General features: G+C 46.4%; 1 protein-coding gene and 1 long non-coding RNA gene across 5 annotated transcripts in view; one reads left to right on the forward strand and one right to left on the reverse strand.

The window, feature by feature from the left end:
* Positions 1-8,801: 8,801 nt before the first annotated feature.
* EVA1C (eva-1 homolog C) overlaps positions 8,802-16,709 on the reverse strand; it is a 40,215-nt gene continuing 32,307 nt past the window's right edge. For 2 of the 4 annotated variants that reach the window (XM_061453706.1, XM_061453703.1), the window contains 4 exons: positions 15,561-15,704; positions 11,359-11,430; positions 10,518-10,607; positions 8,802-9,217 (listed from right to left, as the gene is read on the reverse strand). In XM_061453706.1, coding sequence (XP_061309690.1) covers positions 8,820-9,217; positions 10,518-10,607; positions 11,359-11,430; positions 15,561-15,704 — 704 coding nt within the window. In that variant the 3' untranslated portion in view covers positions 8,802-8,819. The remainder of the gene's footprint in view (positions 9,218-10,517; positions 10,608-11,358; positions 11,431-15,560; positions 15,705-16,709) is intronic. The other 2 variants (XM_061453705.1, XM_061453704.1) reach the window with 2 other exon arrangements.
* On the forward strand, positions 12,428-13,251 carry LOC133269155 (uncharacterized). The gene is made up of 2 exons (XR_009743337.1): positions 12,428-12,541; positions 12,858-13,251. It is a non-coding gene; the product is annotated as an uncharacterized LOC133269155 (long non-coding RNA).

Below are 16,709 nucleotides of genomic sequence, written 5' to 3' on the forward strand. Positions count from 1 at the left end.
CTCCAGGATCAGGGATTGCAACGTGACCTTTGCCAGCAGTGCTCAGTTACTGGCATTTTTGCACCTTGGAACAGTTTCTTAGCTGGAGTGCTTATGTGCCTGCTCCTTGTCATTTGAAAGTAGCTTTTTTTAGTTACTTTTCGTAACTGCATTGAGCTCAGTGGCCTTGGCAGGAAGCTTTCCAGATGTTTTGGATCAGTTATAATGACTGCTTGAAAATACCCAACTGAATCCTTCTCACAAATAGAGCTTTCATCTTAGATTAGTATTATTCTGAGGAGTTTGTTCTGTGGGATCCCAGTCCTGTAAATAACTGATGTCATCACTGGCTTTTGGCCATTTGATTTAATGTCCTCGACACCAGGAAAATATTCAACAGCAGAGGAGGCAAAATGAAAATAACATAAGCAGTGAAGTACCTGTACTCCCCAGATCTCCTTCGTTAAACCCTACTGCACATCCACGACTACAAGTCACTGGTTTTCCATGACAAAACGCTAAAGCATTGCTAGCACCTTCCTCCCAGCAGAATTCTCTCTGAAACAGGCAAGTGTGTCAAAGGAGCACAAGAGGTTTTATTGTCTTTCCAAGGCTTGTGAGAGTTACTGTTTCAGTGAGAGACTTCTAAATTACCACTATACAGGGGATTCTGAGGAGGGTATTTGAACGTGACCTTTGATTACGGTGCTTATAATATTGTCATTTCCTCTCTAAAAGTGATGGAAAAGCAGGCCTAGGAAATAATTCAGGCAGAAGGAGCTCCATTTTATTTTGCATACCTTTGACTGCTGTAGTTGGCCCTGTTTTCTTTTTCAGCTGAGAAAACTGCCCGTAGGATCAATGCTCTTCTGAGTTCTGACAGCATCTGTGGAGGCTGGATTCATTTACTATGGTTGAAATTGAATGAACTTACTGGAAAAAGATGAAAGAGTTCAGGAACAAAGCAAAGCCTGTAGATATTTAAACATCTAAAGAATCTGAGAATTATGAGATAGGAACACCACACATAGGTTTAAGAATTCTTGAAAGTGGTTTATCTTTCTTCTAAACTGTTTATTTCTGGAAGTTTGATAGTAGATGGGCCCTTCCAGAGGGAAAATCCATTTTCTATCAGAGGATACACACAGCAGAACATTGCTGAGATGTTTGTTCTGTGGCTGTATCACCGTTATGATTAATGGAGGTTTGTATTATGTGTTGTGAGAGTTGCTAATGCCATTACAGTCATTAATGTGCTGTTGAGGTTTCCTTGGACAGGAGTGTGAGAGGAAGCAAAGCATAGGCACTTGGCTGTGTGTAGTGGCTCAAGCACTGCTTCTCCCCAGGAGGTTGGCTATGCTTCCCTGGGGGTGTGGGGTGGGTGCTGCTCTGCCCTGGGACGCTGCTGCCACTTCAGGACTGTCCTGTGCCCATCAGTGGGTTCTTCTGACTTCACAAATGTATTGTTCTGTATTATTTCACTGCATGAGTGTCATGCGCAAAAGCCACTGGGAACTGGAATTTGGCTGTTGTACTGGAAAGTCTTAGAGCAGGGTGAGTCTAACATACACAGTGTGTTTTAAGATACTCCAGTGACATTTCCCTCTCTGTTCCCAGCTCCTCTGCCTGCAAACCATTGTGCCCTATTGTGGGTTTTATGAATGACATGAGGGCACGGCTGGCTGCATGCTGCAGGATGGGGTGTCTGTAGTGGGCTGCTGTTATGCAGAGGTGACCCTCACAGAGCAGTGAGTACCTTGTCCCCCACGCATTTTTCGAGGTGGGGGCCCAGTGAGCACAGGGAGCTGGAACTGCTGCTTTCAGCAGCGCTGACCCACTGGGATGTAGCTCTTGTTCCTGCTGAGCACTGACAACCGTGGGAGCCTGCAAAGGTATGGTATGTGTCTGGGGAGTTCTACACAGCTGGGCCAGCACTCACCCCACAGCTGGATGCCTGTGATCCTCTACTCTGCAACAGGGATTGCTAATGGACAGTCACTAATGCACAGCCACTAATGCACAGCCCCCCCACTGGAAGTGTATTTCTTGGGTGCCCTGTGCATTTGAAGGCACGTTTCCAGCATCTGATGCCTGCCAAGGATGTCACCAGAGTCGTTTGTAACATCAGGCTGGGATTTGCATCTTCCTCTACAAGAAGCTACAAGCCCTACCAGAAAGCAGAGGACACCCACCACCACTGACAGCAAGATCTCCCTGCCAGCAGGTGGTGTTGGAGTAAGATGCAACAAAGCGCATCCACCTGCCTGGCTGTCATCAGTGTGCACATCAGGAGTCACAAGGAGCATGAGCTCGCACCTTTCCTCTGGCTGTTCCTGTCCTCACCTGCCATCTCCCTGTACTGGCTGATGGGGTAGCAGTGGCCGAGGGCACCCATGGGCTGCACGCTTCATGTGTGCTGGGGGCACTTCCGTGCCTCACCCAGACCCACCCGCCCACCTGTGTCAATGGCTGTGTGTGTCCCCATCCTGTGCTCCGGTGAGTACGGGCTGTACAGTATCCGGTGAGTACAGGCTGTACAGTAGCTACAGTGGGGTTCTGTTGGGAATGAGGAAGTTTATAGCAAACATAGGAAATCTGGCACTTCCTCAAGGAAAAATAAATTGTAATTGTTGTTTACCCCAAGGGTTGTGTTTGTGAGAATAGTTCTCAGCAAAGGCTGAGTGATAACAGCCAAGTACTTATAATGCTGCAGTTAAGAATTGGCGTGTGGGGATTTTTTTGTCCTCATAATCAGCACCCAGCCACCACCCATGGTACAATGTGAAGGTCTGGGGGCACCGCTGCCAAAATGGTGAGATAGCCCCTCTGCTTTGCTTCTCACCCAAGCGGCAGCTCCTGCAGTTTAAGAATTCAACCTGTAGTAGTCCCCAGCGCTGTTGTGAGTTTTAAGCTCTCTTTCTTCTTGCCTCTCCTTCCCCCAGCAATGCCCTGCCCCCTCATTCAGAAAGGACCTCTTGCCTGATGAGGAATTTTTCTGGAAACCCTGTTTTAAGTTTATCCTGCAAATAGATCAGCAGAGTGGTGGAGCTGCGATGCAACCAAAGCCTGGAGAGCGGAGCTGTTGCAGTTCCAAAGGCGGGCTTCCAGGTGTGGTTAGAGCTGGTCACAGGCTCATAAAACATTTTGGGTTGGGAGGGCCCCTTGAGGGCTGCTGGTCCCGCCACACACTTGGAGCAGGGCCTGGTTTGGACCTAGATGTAGCCTCAGGAGCCTAATATTTCAAAAGAAAAACAACAGGCAGCTCCGTCGGGACTGGTCTTGCCAAGGTTTTTTATCTCCCAGCTGACTGACTATTGCATGAAGAAGGTGTGAGCTCTGGCTGATGCTTTCAAGCCCTTGTATCCCAGGAGAAGAGCATCTGCACAACATCATCATGTCTTCAGATCTTAAAAATACATGGTCTTGAAAACGCAATAGTCTGAAAAAAGAGCCTGAGCAGTGGTATCGGGCTGGGTCAGCACTCTCCCTGTGGCTGGCACTCTGGTGATCCTCTACAGCTGTAATTACTCTGTATTAGGGATTGTTAATGGACAGTCACTAATTCGCAGCCTCAGGCTGGATGTGTATTTCTCAGGGACCCTGTGCATCTGAAGGCACATTTCCAGCACCTGATGCCTGCCCAGGCTGTAACCAGGATGTCACCAGAGCCGTTTGTTAACATCAAGCTGGGATTTGTCTTTCTCCATGAGAAGCCTCAAGTCCTGCCATTTTCCACAGTGCTGGAAAAGGATTATTTTTTTACTACAGCACTGGGCCAACTACATGTTGGGGCTGTTTTCCTTCCGTAAGTAAGAGCATGAGAAAACAGATAGGTCCCTAATGCTGCAGGAAGACTTGGTTTGCCAGGGGTATCTCAGAGCTCCCAGATCATTGGTGACCCCTGTGGGGCAGTTGCCCAGGGGTCTGTTGAGGTAGCAGAGGAGGATCTCCACTTTCTCTTCATGTCTGGAAGTGACAGCAGCAGAGCAGGGAGCACCCTCAGCACCACTGGAACTGAGGGGTGAGGCGCACCAGCAGTTGGGTGTTTTGGGCACAGGCCCAGGCAATATGATGTGCTGGTGTAGCTGGTGCTGGGCTCTGCAGGCTGCATCATGGTGCGGCTGAGCCATGCTCCCTGCAGGGTTTTTGTGTTGCTTTCATGCTCCTGAGCTGGAATTCAGATTCCAAACCCACACCGCCTCTGAGGACAACAGTACTACAGCCTCAGTGGTGCTTTGCAGGGCTCGTCCCAAAGCTGACTGGAGTCAGTGAAGCAATTCCCATTGCTTCACACTGTCTGGGTGGGCTTTGGGAGCCCAAGAAAGCCTACCACAGACAGGGTCACGGGGAACATGAAATCCTGTGCCTTGGGCCATGCCTGAGTACTCCATTCCTCAGTCATGCACCTTGCAGAAGAGGCCGTTTGTGGTCATTTAAACTTCAGCTTTCCAAGCGTGCAGATGAAGGCAGCGGGATGGTTTCCACACCTGGTTTCACTCCTGGCTCACACACATGCTTTCACTTTCTCGGGTTTTGCTTCCCCAGGTTGCTCCAGGCTCTGCCCTTGCCCCCAGCCCTACCTGCACCTTCCTTCCCCACCACCCTGGGCACCAACATGCCACTGGGCAGATCACAGGCACCTCCTCTGAAATCAGGAGGATGACGCTGGGGAATTTTGGCCATGGTGTCACACAAGTGTTAGGGCCACACCTCGGTGGCTGCTGATAAAAGCTGGGGGTTTTGGAAGCGTTTAGTTACTGCTTCCTGACTCCTGGTGGTAAACTCTGGGTTATTTTGAAAGCAGGACCGGGGAGTTAAAACAGCAACACCAGCACTGCACGTTGCCTTCCAGCAAGTTTAGGTGCTAATGCTTGGTCGTATCATCTTCAAGCACATCATTCCCCCCATGCTACGTGCATGGACCTAATAATTATGGGAAAACAACCTGCAAGCTCTCCTCTGCAATGGTTTCTTCTTAGGCTGCTTTTCGGGGCAGCTGCAGGGATTTTACTGCTGAAACTCCATCCTGCTGCCCTTCCATAGCATTGCTGCTGCCCTGTGGCACCTTCCTCTATCATATTTCTGCCCTTAGCCTGAAATGAAGTAAATACTGGCTATGGCATTTCTGCTGCTTGTTTTTTTTCGGTTTACACATCCCACTAATAACCAGCCAAATCCAGCTGCTTCTTACCATTGCTCCTGTTCCTGTAAAGCAGATGTGCCATTGAAAGGAGCCTGGCTCACTGTACCCACTGTTTCTCTTTAACAGCCATGTGCTGTGTTTTCCCATAAACTCCTAATCTGTGGGGGTTGGGTCAGGTAAATACGATCCCCATCAGTTTTCTGGTTTCTGTGCTGGATGCTATTTCTGCAGAGGTTGTCATTCCAGACAGACCAAAATAATTTAGTGTCTGATTCTTGGGGTTTTCCTTCCTTGTTTTCACTCTACCCTTCAGAGTGCTGTGAACACTTGGGAATGAAGTGAGACACTAATTGATGGCTTTCCCCAGTTACATTTGGCGATTCTATGCAGAAAGAAAAAGCAGCAACCCAGGTTCAGACTAAACACAACTCAGTCAAGGGAACAGTTCCTGAGTGAAGCTTGACCTCCTGGTCTGGAGCAAAAGCCACTTTTCCTGCGCTGCCAAGCCACTGCTGGTGCTGAGCTGTGAGGGCTTTGTCGCCATGTTTGAGGGTACATTTAAGCAGAAGTGCATTATGGAGCCTTCATTCTTTTCTCAAGACACGTTCCCAGAGGCTGTGAAATGCTCCATGTTGGGAAGCCAGCTCTGCTCCGGCATCCGCAGAAATCTTACTGCCCACTTGCAGCCTGTGGCAGCAGGCGGGGAGGAAAATCAGGAGGGAATCAGGTCTGTGAAGTCACTTACAGGCACCTACCAAAGGTAACAGAGAAACGAGTTGTTCAGCACTTTAAGTCAAAGGATTTGGGTTTTTTTCCCTCCAGGATTGTAAAAGTAGATGAGAGAATGAGGGCTCCGGAAAAGCTGAGTATTTTGCAGTTTTGCCCCAAGGAAGGGACTAACATCCAAGTTGCAGACTGGCGTGTGCTGATCTGCTGCCACTTTGATTGCTTCATCACCAGGAATGAATGAACACCCCTGTTTTCTGCTTGGAACCCCAAAGTGGAGCTATCGGATGAAATACATGCATGGATGAAGAGAACAAAACAACAGGGAAAACGACTGGTGGGGCCCAGTGGGAGGACCAGAGGCAATGGGCACAAACCGAAACACAGGAAATTCCCTGTGAGTATCAGGAAATGCTTTTTCACTGTCAGGGTGACCGAGCACTGGCACACGTCGTACAGAGAGGTTGTGGAATCTCCATCCTTGGAGATACTCAGAAGCTGTTTGGACACGGTCCTGGGCAACCTGCCTTAGGTAGTGGCCCTGTTTGACAGGGATGGTGGACAAAATGCCCTCCAGAGCTGCCTTCCGACCTCCCCCCTTCTGTGATACTGTGGCCACCCCGAGCACATGCTCATTTTACCTAGGCTTGTGCAAAGTGAAGTCTGGTAGATTGACTAAATCCCAGCTTCTGTTACGATGTCAGCTTCAGGATGAAACCCCCACAGAAGCATGCAGATACAGAATGAAGAAAGAAAATAACACAGATTTTAGTGAGTATAAACATTAACTGCTGAACAGATGACTTCCAAAGATAGATCAGTTGGCCTGTGGGCCCTGGGCTCTTCAGGAGGGAGTTTCACTGGGGTTCAGTGTTTTGGGGAGACAGCCAAAGCAGGGCCCTGTGCTGGGGTAGGGGCAGCCCCAGGAGCCCCCACCCTCAGCCTGGCTCACTATGTGTTGGAGCCCAGCCTGATCTCTGCAATCACTGACAGCCTCTTCTGAGGGCCAGCAGGAGGAAGAAGACAGTTTTTGAAACATATGGTCTGTCAGCAGGGGGAATCGTTGGGATGCAGATCAGTCCCCTTGCCTTGTGACTGGGAAATGGGTGGCACATGCCGCCATGAGTCAGGAGGAAGGAGCCAGCTCCTGACCAGAGCTGTCCCACACCTACTCGCAAGGGCAGCAAAAGGAAAACCTGCCTTCTTCCAGCCTCAGGACAAAGGCATGGAGCCTTTCCAGATCCAGACCTATTCATCAATACTGTGCAGTAGCAGAGGCTATGATGACCTTCCATCGGAAGAGAGAAGAGTCCCAGCAGGCATGCAGCCAGAGTCCCGGGCTGTGCCGTGTGTTCCATGCAGTTCCCAGTGCCACAGGTGACCTTGGCTCTCTGTCCATCTCCTCAGCCGCTCTTCCTTCCGCTGATAGGATGCTAATTGCTGCTAAGATTTTTCCAGTTGAGCACAGGACTGTGCCTTAGTCATCCGAGCAAGCCCCTTCCTCCCTTTAAAGTTTTCCCATGCTTAATTTGACTTTGTATCAGGAGGAAATGACAAGTCATGTCACATTTTTCATTCCAAGTGTTTCATACTACTTCACTCTACCTAAAAGCACAGCGTCTGAGCGGGAAAGCACAATGAACTCATGAAGTATTAGCAATAGGAAGTGACATTTTTCCTCCTTTTGTTCAGTCAGTTCCCTGTGGACTGCAGCTAAAATATTGGAGACATTTTATTTAAAGACAGGAAAGTTGTGTTTTCAGCTTCAGTACATTTCTGGTTTAATTTTCTATCTGACTGAAACCAAACCTGGCTTGGCTGAACAGTTTCAAAGTGAAGATTATGATCTTATAAAAAACCACCTGAGGATAGAACCTTCAACCAAGTGCTGGCTCTAAACCATGCTTTAATATCAGAAAAACTAACACAGCATTTCACTTAGGAAGTGATGTTCTTAGTATGTGTCAGCTCCAAGAGTCTTTTATGAAAACAGCCATTTTCAAGCTCGTGCTTCACAAATTTGCCAGCACAGGAAACAGCAGAATCACATCTTGGGCAGTATCTATCTCCTGATGTTTCAATGGTGCCTTTTTCTTAACAGGAGAGCACTGAACGTCTTGAATGCAGATGGATTTTTGCCCTTATGGCCATTCTTCAGAGGAGTTTTCTTCCTAGGGCTAGTCCTATCTGCTGGCCATGTGCTTTAAGAAAGGAGACTTGGAGAGTATTGTGAAATCTCTCTATGTCAAAGTGTGCCTGACTCCAGGTGCTGTTGTATTACAGTCAAGAACGCTGCTACAAAGGAAACTAATTCTCAAACCATGACAATTTTCACTGAAATACTGTGAACTTCTTTTTAGTTTCCACCCTAGAGAGCCTGAGAGGCTTCTTTCACATCTCTCTTCTAAGTAACTGCACCAACTGGGCTCAAGTGACCTGAACTTAAACCTCCTGTAACAATGCTCACTGTTAGCAGTGGAATGGGTCTTACTAGGGAAAGGCTGGGTTAAGGAAACAGCAGAAAAGCTTCAAGAACCTGCGTTTAATCTTACTTTGTCTCGTTCATGCTATTAATAATACTTGCATTTCTCATCAACAGAGCACGTTCTCATTTAATTTATGAGCTGCAGCACACTAACTAGTTACAAGTGCCATATCCTAAGGCAGAAGGTGTTTCTCCATCTTATGCTGCTTAAATGTTTTTTCTCCTTTTTTAATATTCCTTAACCTGCATATGGCAGTTGATCCCAAATTACAGTGAAAAGTGATTCATAACATGACAAAACTGAAAGCCTGTAAAAGGGTTTCTCACAGAATGATTTATAGACAGTCAAGGGTTTGAAACTCTTTTATTGCATATATTTCTTCTTACTTTACAAATAATTATGTGATTGATACAAATGTTCCTTCACAGAAGGTACATTTCTTTTTTTAAAAAAAAAGGGCTAGGGCATCATCCAAAATAAGCCATTTATTGTTCATGAATATAAAACGTATCCATATTTCTAGGAGGTGTCATATCCAAACCACTGTTCATCCAGATTTCTTGTATGATCTGTTCCCTGCGCTCTATCCTTTCGGCCAGTTCTGCTGCCTCTGTTGAATTGTAACCTGAGTAAGAAGGTCTGTAAAGTTCCACTATCCCATCCTGGATGTCCGAATCAGAGGAACCCTCCTCCTCCTCTTCCTCTTCCTCATTTTCACTGTTACCGTGCACTCTAGTACTTTCTGGCATTAAGGGATCCTTCTTTCGGTGCAGTTTCTGGAAGTCTCTTGAGCACGACGTGCGGATCACCAAAGCACACAGCGTGAAGATTAATCCCACGCAAACACTGGACAAAAACAGGAGCGCGGCTCTTTCAAGGTGATCTGAAATCAGGAAGCCAGTGCTTAGACACTTTATAAATCCCTGACAAATCCCAGCTGCAAAAGAAGTCAGCTGTCATTTCCAAAGTGCCCCACATTACATAGCCATAATGGTGCAGTGTGCTTGGGAAGATGGGGAGTTGGAGGAGGCCTTTTCCAGCATGCACCGAAACCACCGTGCACTTGCCATCTGAAGGCTGCCATCTCTGACACTTCAAATTACTGTGCAGAACAACCCAGCCTCTTAATAACGTTATAAATTAACATTACCCTATCTTGTTATTAGCAGCTTACTAACATTCTCAACCAGCTACCAGAAGCATACCCTCTTTTTTCCAGCCATCCTGCCAAAACAGGCCTTACCCTCATGAAGAAGGGGCAGGGGAAGAGAAACTCTGGGCTCCGCAGAGCCACGGAAGCATCTCCAGACCAGGCTGAGTAGGGAGCATTTTTCTTGCTTGACATAGCCTGAGATCACTTCTCGGTATAGTAACAGGTGAGACAGATGTGGCAACGGCCTTTCTCAATGGGTTGTAAAACCCAGCCCTGGCTGCTCGGGGTATTGCCCAGGGGGTCTCAAGGGTGGTGTGGTCTGGGGGTTTGGGGAGAGCTACCGAGGGCAGGCAGGTGACACAGCAGGGACAGTGTCTCGCTGTGCTGTCAGGCTGTGGCCACCCTTGGGGCTGCCCGGGGAGGCCCTTGCAAAGGCTGTGGGATGATGCTCGACAGCTGCCTGGTTCTTGGTGTTTTCTAGAAGAGCAGCGACTTTAGCTCCAGAATCGCTCTCAACAACAGCCTTTGCTCACTTCCACAGTCTGTGAGCTCTCCCGTGTTGCTGGAGATCTGGTAATTGCAAATTTATTTGCCTTAGTGTTGCTAAGTCACAAAACCTGCCACGTCCCACACCAGGGATGGCTGGGTGTGGGTTGGTTTGGTTTTATTTTTACTGTTCCTTGATGATCCTTTTATGTGTGCAAACCAACATTCCCAAAAATGGATGGCTCCAGCACTGCTCCCAGGTCAGGTTTTCAAAAATACTGAACAATCAACAGTCCCCATTGAAAATATTTATTAAAAAAAATCTTGGCTGCAGTCTCTTAAAGAGTTTGGATCCTTCAAGATGGAAAATATTCTATAAATATCAGTTATGCTGCAATTGTCCCATCCACAAGGCTGTGACTATACTGTAATAATATCATTACTATAAACATGGGATTACCAGTTGTGACCTTCTGAGATAATCCTCCTTTTCCCAAAATGCCATGATCTAATGAGCCAAACAATCTCAGCCTCAGTTTCCTACCTCTAATGTATGCAAATGTAGCCAAGTAGTTGCTAAAAATAATTCCATCTTTCTTTGGAAGTCTGGATTCCTTTGGATCAAGGTCGACACCTGTGACACAAGGAGGCAAAGCAAATTCAATCATATCACAGATGAGGAAGCTACTAAACTCATACTCACGCAATATTCACCCAGTAACTTTTAAACTAACAAGTCTACCTAAAATACAGGCAGGCCAGTGCTGTGCCATAGAAACCTTGCAGGACATTATAGCAAACAATAGTAGGTAAATAAAATACTTTAAATATTGAAATAAAATATAAAAATCAAAGTATTGAAAATGCTGAATGAAGATGGCAAGTTTATTTAAAAGAATGTATTACCAAGGGAAACCCCTTCCCTATTCCCATCGAGGTTTCTGAAATTATTTTCCTTCTTTAAGCTTCAGCTCTCAAATGGATTTCCCAGCCCAATCACTGCAGTACACTCCCATTACTGATGACAGCGACTGTGCATCAGCCACATAATTCATTTAGTTGCGTTTAAGAAGAGCAGGTGTTGACATAACTCTTGAAAGACATCACCCTGAAACCACTGCAGTTTCACTCTTCCTTTTCCCAGTGTTCAACTAAAGTTGGAAGCAGCGCACTGGTTATGGGTAGGTCTGAACAGCCCACTCCTTTCGCAGCATTGCTATGACAGCAGGACCATGCTCCCGTGGGTCCCATCCTGCTCCCAGCCTGTCATGTTGCCCTCTGAAGGGAAGAGCAGCTGTTTGAGCAGGGTTTCCGTCACCTTGTCCCACCTCCCTCAGACCAAAACCAAAGGAAAGCAGCAAACCCTGTATTTTGATGGCACATACCATCATTCTGCTTGACGGAAGACCTGTTATTGGTGACCAGGGGGTTGAAAGCTGTCAGGATAAACTTAGGAACTAAAAAGACAAAAGACAAATTATGTACTGTTAGTTTTAAGAACCAGATCCCCAGTTAGTTACCCACCCCACTGCTAGCCTCGGGTTTATATTAATAAATTGGCTTTCCGATGGTGGTATTGAAGGGATTGGAGCAGGCAGCTGCATCTGGACACAAGTGCCAGCCCTGCCAGTGTGCAAGCCTGGCCCTGGCACTGCAGCCAGCCTGAGCTTCCTCAGTGGCCCAGAGATGCTCGCACCCAAAGGCTGTGAGTGTTTGCAGAGGCAGTGTAGCCCCGGGCAGAGCTGTGCTGCTTATCCCCACCATAACTGCCCCAGGTGGGGCTGCTGCCACCGTCTGCTGCATTGCCTTGACTTCTGCTATGCTAGTTATGGCCTAGGTTATACTCCATACATCTAACCCTGATGGCTGGCAAGTGCCCAGGAGAGATGCTGTGACTGGTGACGCCCTCCTCCCTCCACCACCACCCAACAGATCTGGTGCATCAGGAGGCACGGCACTGGGATGCTGCACCATGGGAGGGTGGTAAAGCACAAGCTGCACACAGGGTTAGCACTGCCAGGGAGGAAAAGGAGGTGGGAAAGGCAATAAAGTATCTGGGAAGGAGATTGAAAGGAAAGCAGAAGGGCAAGGACAGGAGACAAAGGGAAGCACAACAAGCCTGAGGGGTGGGACACAAGGGTAGCAAGTCAACTGGGCTACAGTCAGATGCTAAACTGCATCTAGATACTGGTTTTACATGAGGATAATTCACTGCAATTCAAGGAGAAATGGATAAACTCTTGTGTGATGTCCTCTGCAAAGCCTCCGAGATGAATGGCCACCAAGGAGGAAGGTGCGCAGGATGGGAAGAGATGCACTGGGTGAGATGAGCTACATTCTTCTCATTTCTTTAATTTTTTCCCCTGATAAGTTTTCATATTCTTCTTCAAATAATTGAAAGAGTTAAAAGCAGGTGCATCACGCAGGCATTGAGAGTTCACATATTCTGTGTCGAATGAATGGGCCCTTCAGATACCCAGATCTTGGCGCCTGTCCCCTGTACTATCTGAAGGCAGATTGATTGATTTTCAGACTTATGTGAAGGGAAGAAAAAGGAAGAAATTTCAGGTATAACACTCACCTTTATCCCACACAGAAACATTTACCAAGAAATAGTGTTAAGGAAAGTTAAATGGAAAACAGGAGACTGAGGTTTGCAGCTTAACATAGTTTTCATTTGAAAAACAACTAAAAATAGCACTTCTTTCTGAGCAGAACTTTTCTTTGTGTGTGGGCTCAAAGTCGTAGCTGTTTCTTTTCCTGATGAAGGGATTTTTTGGGATATTTTAGCTCCTGTTTGCAATAGAAGCCAACAGAGATAGGGGAAAATGAGCTCATTCCTATTTTGGCTTGTACATCATCGTAATTCTTAACTGTTTTCCAGCAGCAGGGTACTTCTGCTGGTGCAGGAGGCAGACAGTGAGCAGCCTGGTTTGTTTCCAGACTGCACTCTGGATCTGCAGGCCTGGCTGCTATGAACAATGTGTGTGTGTTATGAAGAACGTCCAGGAAGGACGCACCGTCCCCAGTGCCTTTGTGAGACCTGAAGCTCCTGTCGCATGGCCTGGTGCCCAGGCAGGGGCTCCTCCACCTGTGCTGATGTTCCTCCTGCTCCCCTCCCAGGGGAAGCTTCACAGGGCTTTGCTTGTTACTGGGCAGAGTACTTTCCCCATGGGTGCCCATTGGGTTTGAACAGCTATTTAAGATGCCATTGAAATATCTGTTGTAAGGAGATGTTTAATTCAAAATGGCATGGACAAAATAAGCTCCTGGCTGCTTGCATTGTTAATTTTCATGGCTTAATTTCAGACACAAGGACTTTACCTATGATAGGCTGCATCAGGTCGCTGAACAGAGTAACTGGTACTAGCGTGAGGAATTTTTATCAAGATAATCACATCCATACTACAACTTGTGCCAGCACTACTTTGTAAAGTAGGGTAGGAGTCAGTCACCTACTGAAGCTGCCAAAGGCAGCCCACAGATGGACTTTGGCATCCAGGGAGCACAGATAAAACATGGTGCATCAGAAGCTGTGTCTCCTGAGAGAGGCTCCTGAAGTCCAGCCTCAGCAAGAGCCAGATTTCACTTTGTGCAGACACGAGATGATGCTGAGCAGGTCACTGGGGGCACTGAGACTGTGAGAAACCAGCACCTCCTGGCTCCTGAGGAGTTTTTACTGGCAGGAATTCACTGCAAATGTAAAACTGCAGCCGGACACACCAGCCCTAAATGGTCCCTGACCACTGAGGTGGGAGTATGGCTTTTTTTCCTCACATTCCTGATCGTAATGGAAATACTTCCAAATGTGGCACAGCCCTCAGAGAATATGGGCTGCTCTGTCACTACAAGGGGAGGCCTATTTACCTTATCTTGGGAAGCATCAGGTTAGCGGGGATCTTATAGCGAGGGGAAAGAATGTAAAATGTCATTCTGAAATATGCCCAAACTCCTCCCATGTTCACTAGATGATCTGTAAAATAATTAGACCTGCAAATCATTGGCTAATGCTTCAGATTGCACAGCTCAGTGGGATTTGGCAGAAGAAGTCTTCAAAATGTGCCAGCAACACATAACATTGTTTATTACCCAGGTGTTCTTGCAAAATCACTTCACTAAACAACAGAATGCATAACCTCGCTGCAGACAAACTTACCCTGGTTTTCTAGTACACAGGTATGTAAGAAAGTGATCTATTACCATTACTCTTATTCTACTTAAAGAGAATTCCATTAACTCATTCATAAAGTTACTACAGTATGAAGGCAACTGCACAATAATATAAGGTATAAGTGCAAAGGCAGATCTCCAGCTCTCTTCAACAACATCAAGCTGAAATACTGTAATGCCTGTCACCTAACAACTAACTCACGGGGACACTTTTGGAAAAGAAAATCTCCCATGCCAGCAAGGAAGAAGCCAGGGATCATTTTCCTCTGATCTCCAGGTACACAGTGATCTGGTAATCAATCCTACGTTCCTGTTTCCAAAACCATGTCCCAGATAATCACTTCTCACTAGAGGTGCACCAAAAGGATTCTGGTATGTCCCCATGTCACTGTTGTGATGCCCTAAGACAAGAAAGAGCCATAAAGGAGCACAGCTGGCACCTTTCTGACCAGTGCATAGTCTGCAGAGTGGTAACTTGGTGAAAAAGCCTTTACGCATCCTCTGTTTGAAGCAGAGGTGCATGAGAGACAATCACCTCTGACCCTCACACTTCCACCCCATAGCTAGCCAGAGGAAAGCAGAGCCTTAGAAAATCTGTTTGAGGCTTAAGAAATGTACAGCCATTCCTAAAAATGTGCAATACCAAAACAAGGCACTACAGGGAAGTTCTGAGACCCCTTTAATCACTTTTCTCTCACCTTTATTGATACTACACTTTGCTCTCCCATGGCCTCTGCTTTTGAGAAAAGGAAATGTGGGGAATTCTGCTTTCCCTTTATGTAAATACATTAGTCTATGGTAAAGGATATGGAAAACTGTTCTCTCTTGTGTGAGGAAGGAGCTGAAGTAGGCTTCAGTCCTGCAAGGAATGTATAACCTCAAACCTTTACTTTTCATGAGACTTTACCCATGAGAAAGGAAATCCCTCTGCAAGACTGAAGGCTTGTAGGTGTGCTCATGTGAATCAGATTTCAGGACTGGCCTTGTACACAGTGCTTCAATTATGCTGGACTGCTTTACCTGCACTGATGGCAGGCAATGCCAGCTTAATTTTCCTAGCTCTGTTGTAGGTGAATCCTGTAGAACAGACTCTTATTTTGATAGTATTTCTCAAAATCTCAGACATGCCATATATTGTATTGTCAACTTCATTTTACAGGAAAAAAAACCCTTGTGATGCCCGAGTTTACATTAAGTGCAGCTCTGCCCACGGGACTGTTCACATAGAATCATGGAATAGTCATATTTTGGTTGTTCTGCTATGGCTTTGTCACAGACTTCCTATGTTAAAAGGAAGGGGAGATTTAAGAAGCTCCAGTGTGAATGTGTGTGTGTCTCCATATGTGTGCACTATTTGGCACTGTTTTGCTTTGCAAGCAGAATGAGGGCTTTAGAATGATCATGCATTTGCTCTTACCACATGCATAGCTGACGTTAAGGTATTTTGTCACTCCAGGCAAGCACGGACTTCCAAAATCCTGGCTAGTGACAACGATTTTGCATCTCTGTTTCCCATAACACCTTTTTGATAAAACTTCCAGCGCCGTGTAAGACAAACAGTCTGAAAGAAAAATGCACACAATAAATACACAACACTGGCATTACCAAAAATGATGGCTGCTATGTGCACAACTAGAGACACAGATCTGCTATTGATTTCAGGACTATGTTTGCCTAAGCAGGATTTCAGAATTAAATATTAAGATTTGTCAATGCAAGGAAGTGAGCTGCAATGCAAATGTGAACTTGCAGCAAGCTAAGTACCTCATGCTGCCTTCCAGGTGCCTCCTAAGGTTGCAGTAAAATTCATATCAAGCTCCAAATGGGTGCCAAATGTAAGACCTCTATGTTCTCTTCACAATGACTTTGACAAAATAAGCACATCCCAATAGCTCTCCACCTATTCCATCTCAAGATGAGTGTGTAAATAAAGGGAGATGGAATGCTGTTTGCACGTCTTTCTCTTGGTTCCTGGGTTACTGAGATGATTTGGCTGGATGCCTATTTTCAGTTCAAGTCAGGTGAGATCAATTTCTGTGTGTCACAGCAGCCAGGGCTACTGTGAAGGCTGGTGCATTAAAGGTAGCTTTTGATTTGTAATCCCTACCTGTTGCTGGTAGGAGTCCTTCTACTGTGGCGAAAAGGTCAAAGTGGGCTCAATATTTAACCAGGGAAGTATTTGGCTTTTTCCTCCCACACCAAATTCCAGGCTGTTCTAGTAAGGCTGCCACCACAAGCCAAGTTGGCATGCCTAAAGCAACCTCAATGGCCTCTACACTGCACTGCCTTCATGCCCTAATTACGGGAGGTAACCCACATCATTTTCAAAGCAGTTTAAACTACCCTTGACTTTGTGCAGATGAAGAAAGTCCAGACTGCTGAACCTCTCCCTGGGTACCGAAAAGTGTGAGCTGTGTGTAAAAACCTGCCTTGCTAACATCTGTACCCAGAACTGGTATTTTTTTATTCATTTCTTTATTATTTATTATGAAGACTGACACCTTCTACCACAATTTAGAAAAGAAGAAGACTCGATTAGCAGCATTTTGCACCAAAGCTGAAATTA

This window comes from Pezoporus flaviventris, unplaced genomic scaffold, assembly GCF_033815535.1.
Source record: "Pezoporus flaviventris isolate CSIRO_AGI_PZ_B2104156 unplaced genomic scaffold, CSIRO_AGI_Pfla_v1 ptg000015l, whole genome shotgun sequence".
In the NCBI taxonomy this organism is placed as follows: Eukaryota; Metazoa; Chordata; class Aves; order Psittaciformes; family Psittacidae; genus Pezoporus; species Pezoporus flaviventris.